This window comes from Macaca mulatta, chromosome 1, assembly GCF_049350105.2.
Source record: "Macaca mulatta isolate MMU2019108-1 chromosome 1, T2T-MMU8v2.0, whole genome shotgun sequence".
Classification (NCBI taxonomy): domain Eukaryota; kingdom Metazoa; phylum Chordata; class Mammalia; order Primates; family Cercopithecidae; genus Macaca; species Macaca mulatta.
In genome coordinates, this window is record NC_133406.1 from 234,556,719 (window position 1) to 234,573,816 (window position 17,098).

At 50.3% G+C, this 17,098-nt stretch overlaps 3 protein-coding genes across 28 annotated transcripts in view; all 3 read left to right on the forward strand.

Annotated features, from left to right (window-relative positions):
- Positions 1-17,098, forward strand: part of RPL22 (ribosomal protein L22) — a 251,157-nt gene that overhangs the window by 196,019 nt on the left and 38,040 nt on the right. The window lies entirely within an intron of this gene.
- CHD5 (chromodomain helicase DNA binding protein 5) overlaps positions 1-17,098 on the forward strand; it is a 156,682-nt gene that overhangs the window by 15,685 nt on the left and 123,899 nt on the right. The window lies entirely within an intron of this gene.
- ICMT (isoprenylcysteine carboxyl methyltransferase) lies at positions 1,261-16,984 on the forward strand. 18 transcript variants are annotated; one of them, XM_077977921.1, is made up of 6 exons: positions 1,261-1,480; positions 2,221-2,309; positions 3,551-3,720; positions 5,108-5,325; positions 12,850-14,879; positions 15,727-16,984. In XM_077977921.1, exons 1-5 carry the CDS (start codon positions 1,286-1,288, stop codon positions 13,030-13,032), a joined length of 855 nt encoding a protein of 284 aa, XP_077834047.1. In that variant the 5' UTR covers positions 1,261-1,285; the 3' UTR covers positions 13,033-14,879; positions 15,727-16,984. The 18 variants fall into 18 exon arrangements, with proteins under 18 accessions (XP_077834047.1, XP_077834049.1, XP_077834050.1 ...); XM_077977923.1 differs by having other exon boundaries at positions 12,850-14,854; XM_077977924.1 differs by having other exon boundaries at positions 12,850-14,854; positions 15,739-16,984.

Sequence of the window (17,098 nt, forward strand, 5' to 3'; positions counted from 1 at the left end):
ATCATTTTGGCTTATAGCTCGATCATTTTCCCAGGCTCAGATACCTGCCCTTTTCCCCCAAGTGAAGTCAGGATCACACCGAATAGCTTTGCCTCCTGCTATTTATAAACCTAATATAGACCGGGAGCAGTGGCTCACGCCTGTAATCTCAGCACTTTGGGAGGCCAAGGCGGGCAGATCACGAGGTCAGGAGATCAAGACCATCCTGGCTAACACGGTGAAACCCCGTCTCTACTAAAAATACAAATTAACCGGGCGGGGTGGCGGGCACCTGTAGTCCCAGTTACTCCGGAGGCTGAGACAGGTGAATGGCGTGAACCCGGGAGGAGGAGCTTGCAGTGAGCCGAGATTGCGCACTGCACTCCAGCCTGGGCAACAGAGCAAGACTCCATCTCAAAAAAACAAAAAACAAAAACCTAATATATCCTGAGCATTGCCATCACCGTCCAGCCTTGTTCCACAACAGGAATTTCAGCGGGCGGTGGTCCCGTCGCATGGATGCCCAGGTGCAGTTGTCCAGGCCGCTTTCTAGGGACCCTTAGAGGGAGGGAGGGAGATTGCCGCACTCGGCCGAACCCACGCCCCAAGGCGTCTGGTTTTCGGGGACCACGCAGGGACGGCGAGGGTGCGGCCGTTTCAAACTTTTTCTTTTTTTTGAGCTGGAGTGTCACTCTCACCCAGGCTGGAGTGCAGTGGCACAATCTCGGCTCACTGTAACCTCCGTCTCGCCGGTTCAAGCAATTATCCTGCCTCAGCCCCACCAAGTAGCTGGGATTAAAGGCGTGCGCCACCACGCCCAGCTAATTTGTGTATTTTTAGCAGAGACGGCGTTTCCCCATGTTGGCCAGGTTGGTCTCGAACTCCAAACTTCAAGTGATTCGCCCGCCTCAGGCTCCCAAAGTGCTGGGATTACAGGCGTGAGCCACTGCGCCCGGCTCGTTTCAAACTTTACATTGCTTCTTGGGACAAGAACCTCCTGAGTTTGGGACTAAGTTTGGGCAGAGGAAGGGAACGACTTCTCTCACCCCAGCCCGGCCCCAGCCCGGCACAGAGTCGGGCTCAGAGCCCGGATGTCCCCGAGGGGCGGGGCGGGGCGGGGCACTACCGCCAAATTCGGGCCACCAACGGGGTGGGCCCGAGTTCTCGCGAGAACTGGCAGGCGGCGCGCAGCTCCGGGCAGCTGCCCTTCCCGGGCCGGCGTCGGCGGCGCAGTGCGCAGGCGCGGCCGGCGCGTTTCCCCGGGCTACAGCCGTCGCCGCCGCCTGCTCGTCCGCCGCCCTGCGCCATGGCGGGCTGCGCGGCGCGGGCTCCGCCAGGCTCCGAGGCGCGTCTCAGCCTCGCTACCTTCCTGCTGGGCGCCTCGGTGCTCGCGCTGCCGCTCCTCACGCGCGCCGGCTTGCAGGGCCGCACCGGGTTGGCGCTCTACGTGGCCGGGCTCAACGCGCTGCTGCTGCTGCTCTATCGGCCGCCTCGCTACCAGGTGCAGGCCGGCGGGGGCCGGTGGGGCCTGTGGGGCGGGCGGGGGTCCGCTTGGCGCGGCGCGTGGGCACCTTTCTCCCCGGGCCCGCAGCAGCCTCCCACGCGCGCGCTCTTCACCCACGAGTTTAGGTCTCAGGAAGGGACCCTCCCTCTCCGGGCTCGGGCGCCCTGCACCCGAAGAGTGGGTGTTAAATTGCAGCTCGTGCAGCTCAGCTGGTGCGCGTGGGGTGGGAGTGAGCGAGCCCGCGAGTGCTTTTATGTAACTTAAGGTGCAGAGACCTACCTGCTGCCCTGTCTCAGGTCAAAGGCCCCGCAGTGACGTGGGTGGAGCTGGGCGCACGGGCTCGGGTGCCCAGACCTCATAAACTAGGCTTAAGCAGTTTTCCTACAGCCGTGAATAATCATCGTGAATAATAATAATAGTGGCAGCTAAAATTTAGGTAGCAGTTAGTCTTAAGTGTTTTACGTGTGTGATTCTAACCACAGTCCTAAATGGTAGGTACTGTTATCCCCTGGGTGTAGATGGGGAAGCAAGCCCAGAGAGGTTAAATAACTTGGGAGGCCACACAGCCAGAGAGAAGTGGGTGCAGAATTTGAACCCAGGTCGCCCACTTCTCCCTTTCAATCTCAGCAAATCGGCTCTATCTGCTTGCCTGTGGCCTGCCTATTCTGGGAAGGTCAGCAGCCCAGATCTGTACTCTGAGGACTGCGAGTGACTGAGCTGCTTTTGGTTCCTTTCAGATAGCCATCCGAGCTTGTTTCCTGGGGTTTGTGTTCGGCTGCGGCATGCTGCTAAGTTTTAGCCAGTCTTCTTGGAGTCACTTTGGCTGGTAAGAATTCCTTTTGGAATATTGGTTTTCAGGCGAGGGTGGACAGATCAGAGGGTCAGTAGTGGCATTTCCTCATCCCTGTCTCATCTGTGACCGGCAGAAGGCTGTTCAGGGTTCTCTGGAAACAAGTCTGGCTTCCCCCTAGTTGCTCACATTTCAGCCCTTGTGATTTCGTGCCTGTGGGTTGGTTGTGAATCAGGCAGAAGCAGATCTCCCTGGCACCCCCAAAGGCGCTGTCATCAGCAGCTGTGGTGACAGCATTCAGTAACATGAGCAGCCCTTCCCGGAAGGGGTGCAGGTCCTCGGTGGCGGGCAGGGGCAGGGCTCTGGCTTGTCTTCATAGGCCTTTTTCATCTCTAATTTCTATTAGGTCACATCTAGTGCATCCCCACAGCCATTGTAGGATTTTTCCCTACACTATGATTTCAGTCCCTTGAGCCTTCTAGTCTGACCTGGATATGAACCAGTGGCTTCAAGGTAAAAAGTTTTAAATCTCCTCTTATCAATATTTTGAGCCATCTAATCCTTTGCTGGAATTATTTCAGTTTTGTTAAATTTTGTATCCGACATACATCACTCCTTTATGTTGTTATCTCCCTCTTTCATGTTTTATTGTGTGTAGTGTCATTTTTAAAGGACAGAAGGGTCCATAATGCCTCCGTGACCTGTGGGTTTGTTTTGCCTGTGACATTCAAAAACAGTCCCTTGCTGGGTGCGGTGGCTCACGCCTGTAATCCCAGCACTTTAGGAGGCCGAGGTGGACAGATCACGAGGTCAGGAGTTCAAGACCAGCTTAGCCAACATAGTGAGGCCAGGAGTTCGAGACCAGCCTTGCCAGCATAGCAAAACCCTGTCTCTACTGAAAATACAAAAATTAGCCGGGCGTGGTGGTGGGCACCTGTAGTCTGAGCTACTTGGGAGGCTGAGGCAGGAGAATCGCTTGAACCTGGGAGGCAGAGGTTGCAGTGAGCCGAGATCGCACCATTGCACTCCAGCCTGGGTGACACAACGAGACTCTGTTTCAAAAAAAAAAAAAAGACTGGAAACAAAACTAGTCCCTTAAAAACTCCACTTTTTGCAAGCCTGAGGTAGTAGATGCTGCGATGGGTACCTGTGTCCACGCTCAGACAGGTGAGAACAGGGCCTCATGGACTTAGGGACAGCTCAGGAGACCGACATCTGCACTTACGGCTAACTTGGTTCTCTTGTCCCAACTTAACTCTCTTTTTGTCTTTAAATAGGTACATGTGCTCCCTGTCATTGTTCCACTATTCTGAATACTTGGTGACAGCAGTCAATAATCCCAAAAGTCTGTCCTTGGATTCCTTTCTCCTGAATCACAGCCTGGAGTATACAGTAGCCGCTCTTTCTTCTTGGTTAGAGTTCACACTTGAAAATATCTTTTGGCCAGGTTAGTGTGCCTTATGTCCCCCTCTGGAGGGGAAAAGGGTGGCTCCCATTCAGGCTGAGGACAGTGACATTGATTCACCTTTCAAGTCTAATCTCCCCCAAGCGATTTTCCACAGACCTCTATCCTCACTAAGCTATTTATAAAGGATGAGCTCCACTCGTGAATTCTGCCTCTGGATTTTGACTCGAGGACGTGCTGACCTTTTGCTTTAAAGTTTGTATCACATAGTGCACCATCTAATGTGAAGTCCCAACCTTGGGTAGTTGTGATTCTGATTTTACAATCAGATGATATTTAGATGTTTCATGTAAGAGTTTACTGGCCAGGCATAGTAGCTCACGCCTGTAATCCCAGCACTTTGGGAGGCTGAGGTGGGTGGATCACATGAGGTCAGGAGTTTGAGACCAGCCTGACCAGCATGGTAAAACCACATCTCTACTAAAAATACAAAATTAGTCGGGCCTGGTGGTGCATGCCTGTAATCCTAGCTACTTGGGAGGCTGAGGCAGGAGAATTGCTTGAGCCCAGGAGGTGGAGGTTGCAGTGAGCCGAGATTGTGCCATTGCACTCCAGCCTGGGCAATGAGAGTGAGACGCTGTCTCAAAAAAAAAAAAAAAATTGACTAACAAAAACCTCTGTATGTGGAATGCACTCTGAAATTGAATGTCTCACAGCCAATGAAATGAAATACATGTAGCTCCTGGGATTCAGGGTGGAAACCTTGGACCCTTCTTTTCTTCTCTTTTTTTCTTTTTTTTTTTTTTTTTGAGACGGAGTCTCGCTCTGTTGCCCAGGCTGGAGTGCAGTGGCGAGATCTCAGCTTACTGCAAGCTCTGCCTCCCGGCTTTACACCATTCTCCTGCCTCAGCCTCCCGAGTAGCTGGGACTACAGGCGCCCGCCACCTCGCCTGGCTAGTTTTTTGTATTTTTTAGTAGAGACGGGGTTTCACCGTGTTAGCCAGGATGGTCTCGATCTCCTGACCTCGTGATCTGCCCGTCTCGGCCTCCCAAAGTGCTGGGATTACAGGCTTGAGCCACCGCGCCTGGCCCTTTTCTTCTCTTAGCTGTACTTGTCCCCAAATGAAGGACTGAGCATGTGGCTGGGGGTGGTGAACCAGAGAACCCATCAGCTGTAGCAAGAGAGCATCTCTTTACCATGATGCTTTCATTGTGCTTATTGGCATTTTAAAGTAAACCGATGAACAGCACAACTTAGGAGAATGTGTTTTCTTATGAAATTTTAACGTGATGACAAATGCTGATTGCCCACGAGCACATTTTCTGTTTCTGTCTTTGGGAAAATAGGTTAATTTTAAGCAGTGCGAAGGGAAGCTCAGCCGGCCAGTGTTTTCACTCCTCGTGTGTCATCGATGTCTCTCTCCCACAGAACTGAAGCAGATCACCTGGCTCAGTGTCACAGGGCTGCTGATGGTGGTCTTCGGAGAATGTCTGAGGAAGGCGGCCATGTTTACAGCTGGCTCCAATTTCAACCACGTGGTGCAGAATGAAAAATCAGATACACATACTCTGGTGACCAGCGGAGTGTACGCTTGGTTTCGGCATCCTTCTTACGTCGGGTGGTTTTACTGGAGTATTGGAACTCAGGTATAATATTAAATATGACACCACTCCCCTTTTTTATTTTTTATTTTTTTAAGTAACATTTTAAACATTGTGATACAATTCACATACCATAAAAGTCACCATTTCGAAGTACACAATTAGTGGTTTTCAGTGTGTTCATGAGGTTGTTGGTCTCCTTTAAATAATAGGTACGTGTTCTTCTTGGCGTGTTTCAAGTGATAATTTAATAAAAGTCAAGAGAACTAATGTAGTCTGTAATGCTTTTTAGTATGTGCCCAAAAGCTGGGTGCATAAATCCTTGGTGCTGTTAGCTACCTGCTGTATCCCTTTATCCTGTTTCTGCCTGTTTTTTTTTTTTTTCTTTTTTCTTTTTTTTTCGGTAGAGACAGGGTCTTACTATGTTGCCCAGGCTGGTGTCAAACTCTTGGCCTTGAGTGATCCTCCCACCTCAGCTTTGCAAAGTGCTAGCATTATAGGCATGAGCCATTGTGCCTATCCCCTTCTCTGTCCCTTCAACCTATTAATAGATCTGAAACACCCCAGAGGGGCTGAGGACAGAGATGGCCCTTAGGGAAGGGAGTGCCCTCTACCACTCGTGTGGCAGCTTGGCTGGATTTCATCAGGAATAGGTATTAATGGGGTCGAGGCCATGTGTTAGTGAGCTGTGTGGAGCCATGTAGGTTTGTTCTGTCTCAGGTTGAAGAAAAGGCCTTGTTTCTTTCTTTTTTTTTTTTTTTTGAGACCTAGTCTTGCTCTGTTGCCCAGGCCAGAGTGCAGTGGTGCGATCTTGGCTCACTGCAACCTCTGCCTCCCAAGTAGCTAGAACTGTAGGCACAAACCACCATGCCTGACTACTGTTTGTATTTTTTTTTGTAGAGACAGCGTTTCTCGAGTTGTCCAGAGCCGTCTTGAACTCCTGAGCTCAAGCAATCTGCCCTCCTGGGCCTCTCAAAGTGCTGGGATTACAGGCTTGAGCTACGGTGTCTGGCCTTTTTTTTTTTTTTTTTTTTTTTTGAGACGGAGTCTCGCTCTGTAGCCCAGGCTGGAGTGCAGTGGCCGGATCTCAGCTCACTGCAAGCTCCGCCTCCCGGGTTCACGCCATTCTCCTGCCTCAGCCTCCCGAGTAGCTGGGACTACAGGCGCCTGCCACCTTGCCCGGCTAGTTTTTTGTATTTCTTAGTAGAGACGGGGTTTCACCGTGTTAGCCAGGATGGTCTCGATCTCCTGACCTCGTGATCCGCCCGTCTCGGCCTCCCAAAGTGCTGGGATTACAGGCTTGAGCCACCACGCCCGGCCTTTTTTTTTTTTTTTTTTTTTTGAGACGGAGTCTCGCTTGTCGCCCAGGCTGGAGTGCAGTGGTGTGATCTCAGCTCACTGCAACCTCCACCTCCCAGGTTCAAGCGATTCTCCTGCTTCAGTCTCCTGAGTAGCTGGGACTACAGGCACCCACCACCACGGCTGGCTAATTTTTTGTATTTCTAGTAGAGACAGGGTTTGACTGTGTTAGCCAGGATGGTCTTGATCTCCTGACCTCATGATCCACCCGCCTGGGCCTCCCAAAGTGCTGGGATTACAGGTGTGAGCCACCACGCCCAGCTTTTTTTTTTTTTTAAGACAGGATGTTGCTGTGTTACCCAGGCTGGAGTGCAGTGTTGTGATCATGGCTTACTGCAGCCTTGACCTCCTGAGCTCAAGTGATCCTCCTACCTCAGCCTCCCAAGTAGCTGGAACACATTACACGTGTGTGCCACCACATCCGGCTAATTTTTAAATTTTCTGTAGAGGTGGTTCTCCCGGCTGGTTGCCTGTAATCCCAGCACTTTGGGAGGCTGAAGTGGGTGAATCACTTGAGGTTAGGAGTTTGAGACAAGCCTAGCCAACATGGCAAAAACCCATCGCTATTAAAAATACAAAAATTAATTGGGCATGGTGGCACATGTCTATAGTCCCAGCTACTCGGGAGGCCTAGACCTGAGAATTGCTTGAACCTGGGAGATGGAGGTTGCAGTGAGCTGAGACCATGCCACTGCACTTCAGTCTGGGTGATGGAGTGAGACTCTGTCTCAAAAAAAGAGATGGTTCTCCCTTTGTTGCCCATGCTGGGCTTGAACTCCTGGGCTCAAGTGATCCTCCCACCTTGGCCTTCTAAAGTGCTGGGATTAGGCCAGGCGTGGTGTCTCATGCTTACAGTTCCAGCTAGTTGAGAGACTGAGGCACGATATTTGCTTGAATCGAAGGCAGAGGTTGCAGTGAGCCGAGATCACGCCACTGCACTCCAGCCAGGGTGACACAGCAAGACTCTGTCTCAAAACAAAAAAAGAAAGAAAAAAGTGTTAGGATTATATAGGTATGAGCCACTGCACCTGACTCTCTCTCTCTGTGTGTGTGTATGTGTGTGTGTGTGTGTGTGTGTGTGTGTATATATATATATATTTTTTTTTTATGTATGGTTTTTCTTTTTTTTTTTGTTTTTGAGGCAGGGTCTCTCACCCAGGCTATAGTGCGTTGGCATGATCATGGCTTACTGCAGCCTCGACCTCTTGGGCTCAAGTGATCCTCCCACCTTAGTCTCCTAAGTCTGTGTAGCCCAGGCTGGAGTGCAGTGGCACAATCTCGGCTCACTGCAACCTCCGCCTCCCGGGTTTGAGGGATTCTCCTGCCTTAGCCTTCTAAGTAGCTGAGACTACAGATGTGTGTCACTACACCCAGCTAATTTTTTTTTTTTAATTAATTTATTTTTTTGAGATGGAGTTTCGCTCTTGTTGCCCAGGCTGGAGTGCAATGGCGTGATCTCAGCTCACCGCAACCTCTGCCTCCCAGTTCAAACGATTCTCCTGCCTCAGCCTCCTGAGTAGCTGGGATTACAGGCATGCGCCACCACACCCGGCTAATTTTGTATTTTTAGTAGAGACGGGGTTTCTCCATGTTGGTCAGGCTGTTCTCGAACTCCCGACCTGAGGTGATCTGCCTGCCTTGGCCTCCCAAAGCACTGGGATTACAGGCGTGAGCCACCATGCCCAGCCCCTGGCTAATTTTTGTATTTTTATAGAAGCAGGGTTTTGCCATGTTGCCTAGGCTGTTCTCAAACTCCTGGGGTCGAGTGATCCACCCGCCTCAGCCTCCCAAAGTGCTGGGATTATAGGTGTGAGCCACCACATATATTTTTTCTTTCTTTTTTTTTGAGACAGAGTCTCACTCTGTCGCCCAGGCTGGAGTGCAGTGGCGCGATCTTGGCTCACTGCAGCCTCCACCTCCCGGGTTCAAGTGAATCTCCTGCCTCAGCACCCTGAGTAGCTGGGATTACAGGTATGCACTACCACGCCCAGCTAATTTTTTGTATTTTTTAGTAGGTTTAGTAGCGGTTTCACCATGTTGGCCAGGCTGATCTCAAACTCCTGACCTCAGATGATCTACCTGCTTCAGCCTCCCAAAGTGCTGGGATTACAGGCATGAACCACCGCACCCTGCCTGTATATTTCTTTTTTAAAATTATTACTTGGCTAGGCACAGTGGCTTTGGGAGACCAGAGCAGGAGGATTGCTAGAGGCCAGGAATTAGAAACCAGCTTGGTCAACATAGTGAGAACCCTTCTCTCCAAAGGAAAAAGTTAAAAATATATCTGGAAGTGGCTCGTGCACCTGTAATCCCAGTTACTCAGGCGGCTGCGGCAGGAGGATCGCTTTGATTGCTACTGTACCCCAGTCTGGGCAACAGAGTGAGACCCTGTCTTCCAAAATAAAATTATTTATTTGTGTATTAAAGATGAGAGCTTACCGTGTTGCCCAGGCTAGTCTCAAACTCCTGGGCTCAAGCAGCCGTCCTGCTTTCGTCTCCTGAGTAGCTGGGACTATAAGTGTGCACCACCATGCCCAGCTAATTTTTTGTTTTTAGTAGAGATGGGGTCTTACTGTTGCCCAGGCAGATCTCGAACTCCTGGGCTCAAGCAGGCCTCTCACTGCAGCCTCCCAAAATGCTGGGATTACAGGCGTGATCCACCATGCCCAACCCCAAGCCTTATTTCTTGAAAATGTTTCTTGGCCGGGCGCGGTGGCTCAAGCCTGTAATCCCAGCACTTTGGGAGGCCGAGACGGGCGGATCACGAGGTCAGGAGATCGAGACCATCCTGGCTAACACAGTGAAACCCCGTCTCTACTAAAAAATACAAAAAACTAGCCGGGCGAGGTGGCGGGCGCCTGTAGTCCCAGCTACTCGGGAGGCTGAGGCAGGAGAATGGCGTAAAGCCAGGAGGCGGAGCTTGCAGTGAGCTGAGATCCGGCCACTGCACTCCAGCCTGGGTGACAGAGCAAGACTCTGTCTCAAAAAAAAAAAAAAAAAAGAAAATGTTTCTTGATTCTTTACTCTTGGTCCTAGAAAAACTTGGCCAAAGAATGTGAATACATCTTGGAAAATTCACCAAGTCTTTGGGCGAATCCAGAGATCTCTCAGGCATCCCATCAGCAATGCATAGTCCTTGGTGACTCTCTGGTGACCCCTAACGGTATAGTTGGGGCAAATTATTCCATAGCTTTTACTTTACATTTTTTGTTTCTAAAATATGTAAAACCCTCACATTAACAAGCACCTTCCCTGGGAACAAATTGGTTATGACTGAATAATGTAATTTGCCATAAATGTTTGCTTACTGTATACATATGTGCACTAGAACCAAAGGGTTTTCCATACTTTTTTGCCTATATATATATTTTTTACATTGTGCTCCAGCACTTGTGTGTGTATGAACAGAACATGTCTTTCCTAGTATAATAATTACCCTTACCATGTAAAAAACCCTGTTTTCTATCTTACTATTTGCAGTACTGTTCATGATGCACTAAATGATTTCATGGCTCAGTAACAGGCGATAGCCTGCTATCAAGAACTCCCGCTGTAGGGTATCCCCAGCAAGCTATGCCAGATGTGAGGGTACAGGCCCTGGAGTCACTGACGGGGCCAGTCCTGATTCTGACATTCACTGCTTGGCCTCCCTCCCCTCTCACGTTAAAGTGGGGGCAGCTAGACGTAGTGGCACATGCCTGTAGTCCCCCCTACTCGGGAAGCTGAGGCGGGAGGATGGCTTGAGCCCAAGAGTTCAAGTCCAGTCTGGGCAATATAGTGAGACCCTGTCTTTAAAAAATAAAGGCTGGGTGCGGTGGCTAATGCCTGTAATCCCAGCACTTTGGGAGGCCGAGCTGGGCGGATCACAAGGTCAGGAGATCGAGACCATCCTGTGAATGGTGAAACCCTGTCTCTCTAAAAATACAAAAAATTAGCCAGGCGTGGTGGTGAGCGCCTGTAGTCCAGCTACTCGGGAGGCTGAGGCAGGAGAATGGTGTGAAGCCAGGAGGCGGAGCTTGCAGTGAGCCAAGATCGCGCCACTGCACTCCAGCCTGGGCAACAGAGTGAGACTCCTTTTCAAAAAAATAAATAAAATAAATATTTTAAAAAACAAAGTGGGGATATTAGCTTGCCCTCAAAGGTTTGCCATGAGAGTTGAACAGGGTAATGATTGTAAAGGGCTTAGCACGGCACTGGGAACACAGTAAGTGCTCAATAAGAGAAGGTGTGAGAGGTCAGGACATGAGCCTGGCTCTCCAGGTGGCTGAACTGGAGCCTAAAATGTATGTTCAGAAAACGTACAGAAAATGTATGTCGGGGAAGATGCACATCCACAGGGGACCAGTGGGCAGGAGTAGGTGAGTGGTTCCCTGAGGAGCTGGGGCATGCTTTTGGCCTTGAAGGACTGTTTGGCTGGGGATCAGTAAGAAGGATGTTCTTTTTTTTTTTTTTTTTTTTTTTTCCTTGAGAGGGAGTTTCGCTCTGTTGACCAGGCTGGAATGCAATGGCTATCTCAGCTCACTGGAACCTCTGCCTCCTGGGTTCAAGCAATTCTCCTGCCTCAGCCTCCCCAGTAGCTGGGATTATAGGCTTCCACCACTACGTCTGGCTAATTTTTGTTTTTGATAGAGACGGGGTTTTACCATGTTGGCCAAGCTTGTCTCAAACTCCTGACCTCAGGTGATCTGCCCGCCTTGGCCTCCCAAAGTACTGCAGTTAACAGACGTGAGCCACTGCACCTGGCCAGGATGTTCTTTTTTTTTTTTTTTTTGAGACGGAGTCTTGCTCTGTCCCCCAGGCTGGAGTGCAGTGGCCGGATCTCAGCTCACTGCAAGCTCCTCCTCTCGGGTTCACGCCATTCCCCTGCCTCAGCCTCCCGAGTAGCTGGGACTACAGGCACCCGCCACTTTGCCCGGCTAGTTTTTTGTATTTTTTAGTAGAGACGGGGTTTCACCGTGTTAGCCAGGATGGTCTTGATCTCCTGACCTCATGATCCGCCCGTCTCGGCCTCCCAAAGTGCTGGGATTACAGGCTTGAACCACCGCGCCCAGCCCAGGATGTTCTTTTTTTTTTTTTTTTTTTTTTTGAGACGGAGTCTCACGCTGTTGCCCAGGCTGGAGTGCAGTGGCGCGATCTAGGCTCACTGCAAGCTCCGCCTCCTGGGTTCACGCCATTCTCCTGCCTCAGCCTCCTGAGTAGCTAGGACTACAGGCGCCCGCCACCGCGCCCGGCTAATTTTTTGTATTTTTAGTAGAGACGGGGTTTCACTGTGGTCTCGATCTCCTGACCTTGTGATCCGCCCGCCTCGGCCTCCCAAAGTGCTGGGATTACAGGCTTGAGCCACCGCGCCCGGCCTTTTAGGATGTTCTTAAAGGTGGGAGAAAGGGCCAGGAGTTCGAGACCAGCCTGGGCAACATAGTGAAACCCCAAAATACAAAAATTAGCTGGGTGTGGTGGCGCATGCCCTTAGTCCCAGCTCCTTGAGAAGCTGAGGTGGGAGGATCACTTGAGCCCAAGAAGTTAAGGCTGCAGTGAGCCATGATCACGCCACTGCACTCCACGTGGCAGAGTGAGAACCCGTCTCCAGGGAGGAGAGGGAAAAAGGTAGGAGGCAAAGTGGGCACAGCGTGGGGAAGGCAGGAGACTGGGGAAGTAGGCGAAATGCTGCTTTTCTTGGGTTGGAAACCCAGACTCAGGAGGTGGGATTGAGGCTCTGGAGCTCTCTGAGCATGGAGGTGATCTGCTGGAAGGGGCATTTCGGAAGCTCAGTTTTGTGGCCCCGTATCTCGTGCTGAAGCAGAGGCTCTGGGTTTAGGAGGCAGAGGCCCAGGCAGCTGTGGTGTAAGCAAATGCATTTGTGGTGGGAGGGTCCTGGGCAGGAAGGCAGCGTGCATGGGACCTCATGTTGGGGAGCTCACACCAGGAGGTGGGGGGCATTGCTGTCACCCCAAGCTGAGGGTTGAAATCCAAGAGGTTGATCTTGTGATTTTCAGATCTCTGTCATGTAAGAGGAGCAACAGAAAAGCACGTGAGAAAGGCCTGCAGCACTGAGTGCTTAGGGCTACGGTGACAGTACTGCTCCCAGAGACCCTGACAGTCTCAGCAGGGCATGGGCACAGAAATCCTCTGGGTATTAGAGACAGACGCCCACCAAAGCACAGGGCATCATCCCACGGTCACCCTGATGAGCCCGGTGTCTCCCTCTGTTAGGTGATGCTGTGTAACCCCATCTGCGGCGTCAGCTATGCTCTGACGGTGTGGCGATTCTTCCGCGATCGAACAGAAGAAGAAGAAATCTCACTAATTCACTTTTTTGGAGAGGAGTACCTGGAGTATAAGAAGAGGGTGCCCACAGGCCTGCCTTTCATAAAGGGGGTCAAGGTGGACCTGTGACGGGCAGTGGCTCCGGTGACCTTGGGGCCTCCAGCCCCGTGCAGCCTGGGACAAAACTGTTTCTGGTCCGCCGCTGCAACATGGATTTTCTTAATCGTTTTACATCATTAGTCACTCTTCTGGAATGTCACTCAAGACCAAGCGGTCAGAAGGCCTGAGGACCCAAGGCCCCACTGGAGCAGTCTGTCCTTATGCCGAATCAAGGCAGAACATGAGTGAAAGACGAATAAGAGGCAAATCACAGCAATATTCCACAGCGCCCTCCAGAGTGACCTGGGGAGGACCGAGGCCACACGCCACTGCCCCCGAGGCCAGAGTGTAAGTAAGGGATAACCAGGACTCCCTGGGAGAGATGGACTCTGTCCTCAGCAACACTTCCACAGCAGAGCGGGGTAGCAGGTACCCCTTCTTATCAGCATTAAAAATGCATTTACAACCTTTCATTTAACCGAAAAACACAAACCGCTTTAACCTCTTTATTTCTGTCCCTCACTGCATGAACATCTATACAATTTTAAAAATATTTCCTCATAGGATGCTTTGGCCTTTCATCTATTTAATCATAGCTACATATCTATTTTTTATAAGTAGCAGTACACATTCAAAGGGGTATTCCTAGCTCAACGCTTGGTGTTCTAGCTCAACTTTTATCCTGCAGCAAGTAAGCCTAGATACCTCCACACAATTTGGCTGAGTGGCTTTGTGTGAACGTGGCCCCAGGCCAAGGGGATCATGGCCCTGGCCGGCTTTCCTGGGGGTCTCAGCTCCTGTTGTCAGTGACAGGCGGCTCAAAGGAGCGTCCATTTCTCTTGATCCAGAAGTGCTAAGTGAATGCCTGCTCTGTGCATGGCCTTAAACATTGAGAAGTGCTGCTCTCCATTTATTTGGGATTTGATTCTCATTTTACCATAGCTTATATTCTCAATTTCAATGTCAGTCTCAGAACTCTTGTTTTATGTGTTGTGTTCTCAAATTACATTGTCCCTCATGTCATTTCAAACTGTTTTCAAAGGGATTTGAACATACACAACTACAAATCCAAGCAGACTGACTCTCAAAAATAATCTTAAATATTGCAAATAGTCCCAACCAAGATTCAGTCAATATGTTTGTTTTGCAAGTTTAGGAGAGTAGTTGGCTTTGAGTCACACATGGAAGCTTTAAGAGGTGAAACGCTGGCTTCATTCTGGACTAGACAGGAACTTGGCCTCAGCGTGAGATCCTGCCATGCAGTGTTACGGTGGCACTGAAGAAGTATGAATGTGAAGGCGTGGGCTTGGGGCCAGAGCACCACTCTGCTGCCCCACCACGCAGCTTGTGAGGAGCCACTAAACCTTTCCGTGCCTAGACCTCCCCATCTGTGGAATGGGGTCAATACCACCTACCTCACAGGGGTGTTGTGAGGACTGAGAAGAACAATGTCAAATGTTTTTAATACTTGGATGTGGGGGCGACATCAATGAAATCTGTACTGTATAAAAGCTACACAAAAATGGGCAGACATTTGGTTAATTGTACCAGATACCTAAAATGTATGTTCAGAAAAGCATTTTATCAACTCAGAGATACGACGTGTTTCTAGATTTCATGGCTTAATGAATTTTTTCATTGTTATATATACCAAAGAGGCTTACGGGTTCATTGATTACTAGTATGACAGCTGCTGGTTTGAAAACCAGACGGCCAGGCACGGTGGCTCACGCCTGTAATCCCAGCAATTTGGGAAGCCAAGGTGGGTGGATCATGAGGTCAGGAGTTCAAGACCAGCCTGGCCAACATGATAAAACCTCGTCTCTACTAAAAATACAAAAAATAGCTGGATGTGGTGGCGGGTGCCTGTAATCCCAGCTACTCAGGAGGCTGAGGCAGGAGAATCCTTTGAACCCAGGAGGCGGAGGTTGCAGTGAGCTGAGCCATTGGACTTCAGCCTGGGCAACAGGGTGAGACAAAAAAAAAAAAACCAAAACCAGACAGACTTGCCCATCGGCCCTCACAACATGCATGCAGTGGGACTCTAGCCAAGGCGGTGGCCAAGCCATCAGTAACAATTTCTCTGGAGTGAATGAATGATCCCCAGTGGGACCACGCATGCCTAGGGCAGCAAATTCCACTTCCTAGAACTGCAGACCGGGAGAGGATGTAGTTAGATTCTGGCAGCCCGCCCCGGCTCTTTGAGGGAAGGTTCTTTCCCCTGCTCTGAGTAGGGCGGGCCCAGCCTCCATTCCCATTGGGAGCCACGAAGTCGTCTTGTTGATAGGTGTAGGGCAGCTGTTGGCAGCCGCTGGCCTTGTGGATGGTAAGCTGACGGTGTTGGCATTTAATGCCATCCTCCATCTGCCAGAACCCAGAAAGTCCACCTTCCTGCCAGGCCCACCAGCTGGAAGGAGCCCAGGAGGCAGGTCTTAGGGTTTCACGGTGAAATGCTGCCTGACACCAGGAAAACCTGACATTGTATTCTGCTTGGGAGAGGAATTCCAGGGGTAGGGATGGTGAGAGAACATTCCCAGCCTCTTTATAATCCCAGGGCAGCAGTCAGCAATTACTTAGGGATAAAAGATGAACTCTTTTTTTTTTTTTTTTTTTTTTTAGACGGGGTCTTGCTCTGTGGCACAGGCTGGAGGCTGGAGTGCAGTGGCACCATCTCGGCTCACCACAACCTCCGCCTCCCGGGTTCAAGCGATTTTCCTGCCTCAGCCTCCTGAGTAGCTGGGATTACAGGCTTAAGACACCATGCCCGGCTCTTTTTTCGAGACGGAGTCTCACATTGTCGCCCAGTGGAATGGCACGATCTCCACTCACTGCAACTTCTGCCTCCCGAGTTCAAGCGATTCTCCTGCCTCACCTCCCAAGCAGCTGGGATTACAGGCATGTGCCACCATGCCCGGCTAGTTTTTTGTATTTTTAGTAGAGACGGAGTTTCACCATCTTGGCCAGACTGGTCTCAAACTCCTGACCTCATGATCTGCCTGCCTCGGCCTCCCAAAGTGCTGGGATTATAGGCGTGAGCCACCACGCCTGGCCAAGATGAACTCCCTAAGGGCAGGATTTGGTAAGTGATTGACTTCTGTTTAGTTCTGTGATCTTGAGATTATTTTTAGCTTTATAAATTTAGCAGTGGCAGGGCCCGCAGAGAATCAGGTTAATGCGGTAAAGGCCACATCACCAATTTTCTCAATTTAAAAAACTGTCAAGAGATTTATTTTTCCATTGCAGGTTTTAAAGTGGAGATTCTTAAGTGGAAAATAGGTACTGCTCAGAACAAAGCTACTTGGAAACAGCACAACATGAAGCCTTTCGTGAGGGCTTGCAGGCCGCTGCTGAGTGGCAGTTTACAGAAGAGGTCGCGGGGTGAGCCTCTTAGGACAGAAAACAGAAGGCAGCAGTGCACCTGCCACCCCTTTGTTGGTGCGAGCTGCTCCTTGAGCCTAAAAAGTAGGCTTTATTCATCCCTTCTGTTCATTTACCAACCTGGGGGATTGATATGACCAGGGAAAACATTCCTAAACCAGGAAGCTGCACTAGCCGATCAGGCTTGGTAAGGTCTCGGCCACAGCTGGCTGCTAGGAGTACCCCCACGATAGGCACAGCACACCACTGTCCCTTCGCTGCACTTTCTTCCTGCCTTAGGTAGGTGGGCTTGCCCACCATAGTTTGCTTTTGTCGTGGTTTGGCAAGGTTAGAAGACCTCGACCTCTCTGTCTTGCTGGGAAGTGCTTACTCTCTGGGCCACTGCTGCAGAAGACGTGGTACTTGTCATGGGTTTGGAAGACACAGCCATCTGCAGTAGAGGCAGCCTATCCCATTGCAAGGAGAGGAACTTAATGGAGTAATTATTCTACTCTTCTTTTTACATACAGAAATGTTTATTTAAATATTCTAAATTGGATTTTCTTTCACAGATACTGATTATTCTTTCGAGTTCTTAAATAAAACGGCACTTGATTTCACTCAACCACAGTGTGATTGTGTGGGATGTGAAACTCTGAGGTCACTCTTGGGTAAGAGGTGTCTTAAGCCTTCAGCCTCAAACCACATGTGTTTTGCCTCCTCAATTTCTTTCTGAATT

What these genes read in the sequence shown, in the direction of transcription:
- ICMT (XM_077977921.1), top strand. Translation starts at nt 1,286, where the DNA reads ATGGCGGGCTGCGCGGCGCGGGCTCCGCCAGGCTCCGAGGCGCGTCTC. An exon ending in ATCGGCCGCCTCGCTACCAG is followed by an intron (nt 1,481 to 2,220) that starts GTGCAGGCCGGC and finishes GGTTCCTTTCAG; the next exon opens with ATAGCCATCCGAGCTTGTTT. An exon ending in TCTTGGAGTCACTTTGGCTG is followed by an intron (nt 2,310 to 3,550) that starts GTAAGAATTCCT and finishes GTCTTTAAATAG; the next exon opens with GTACATGTGCTCCCTGTCAT.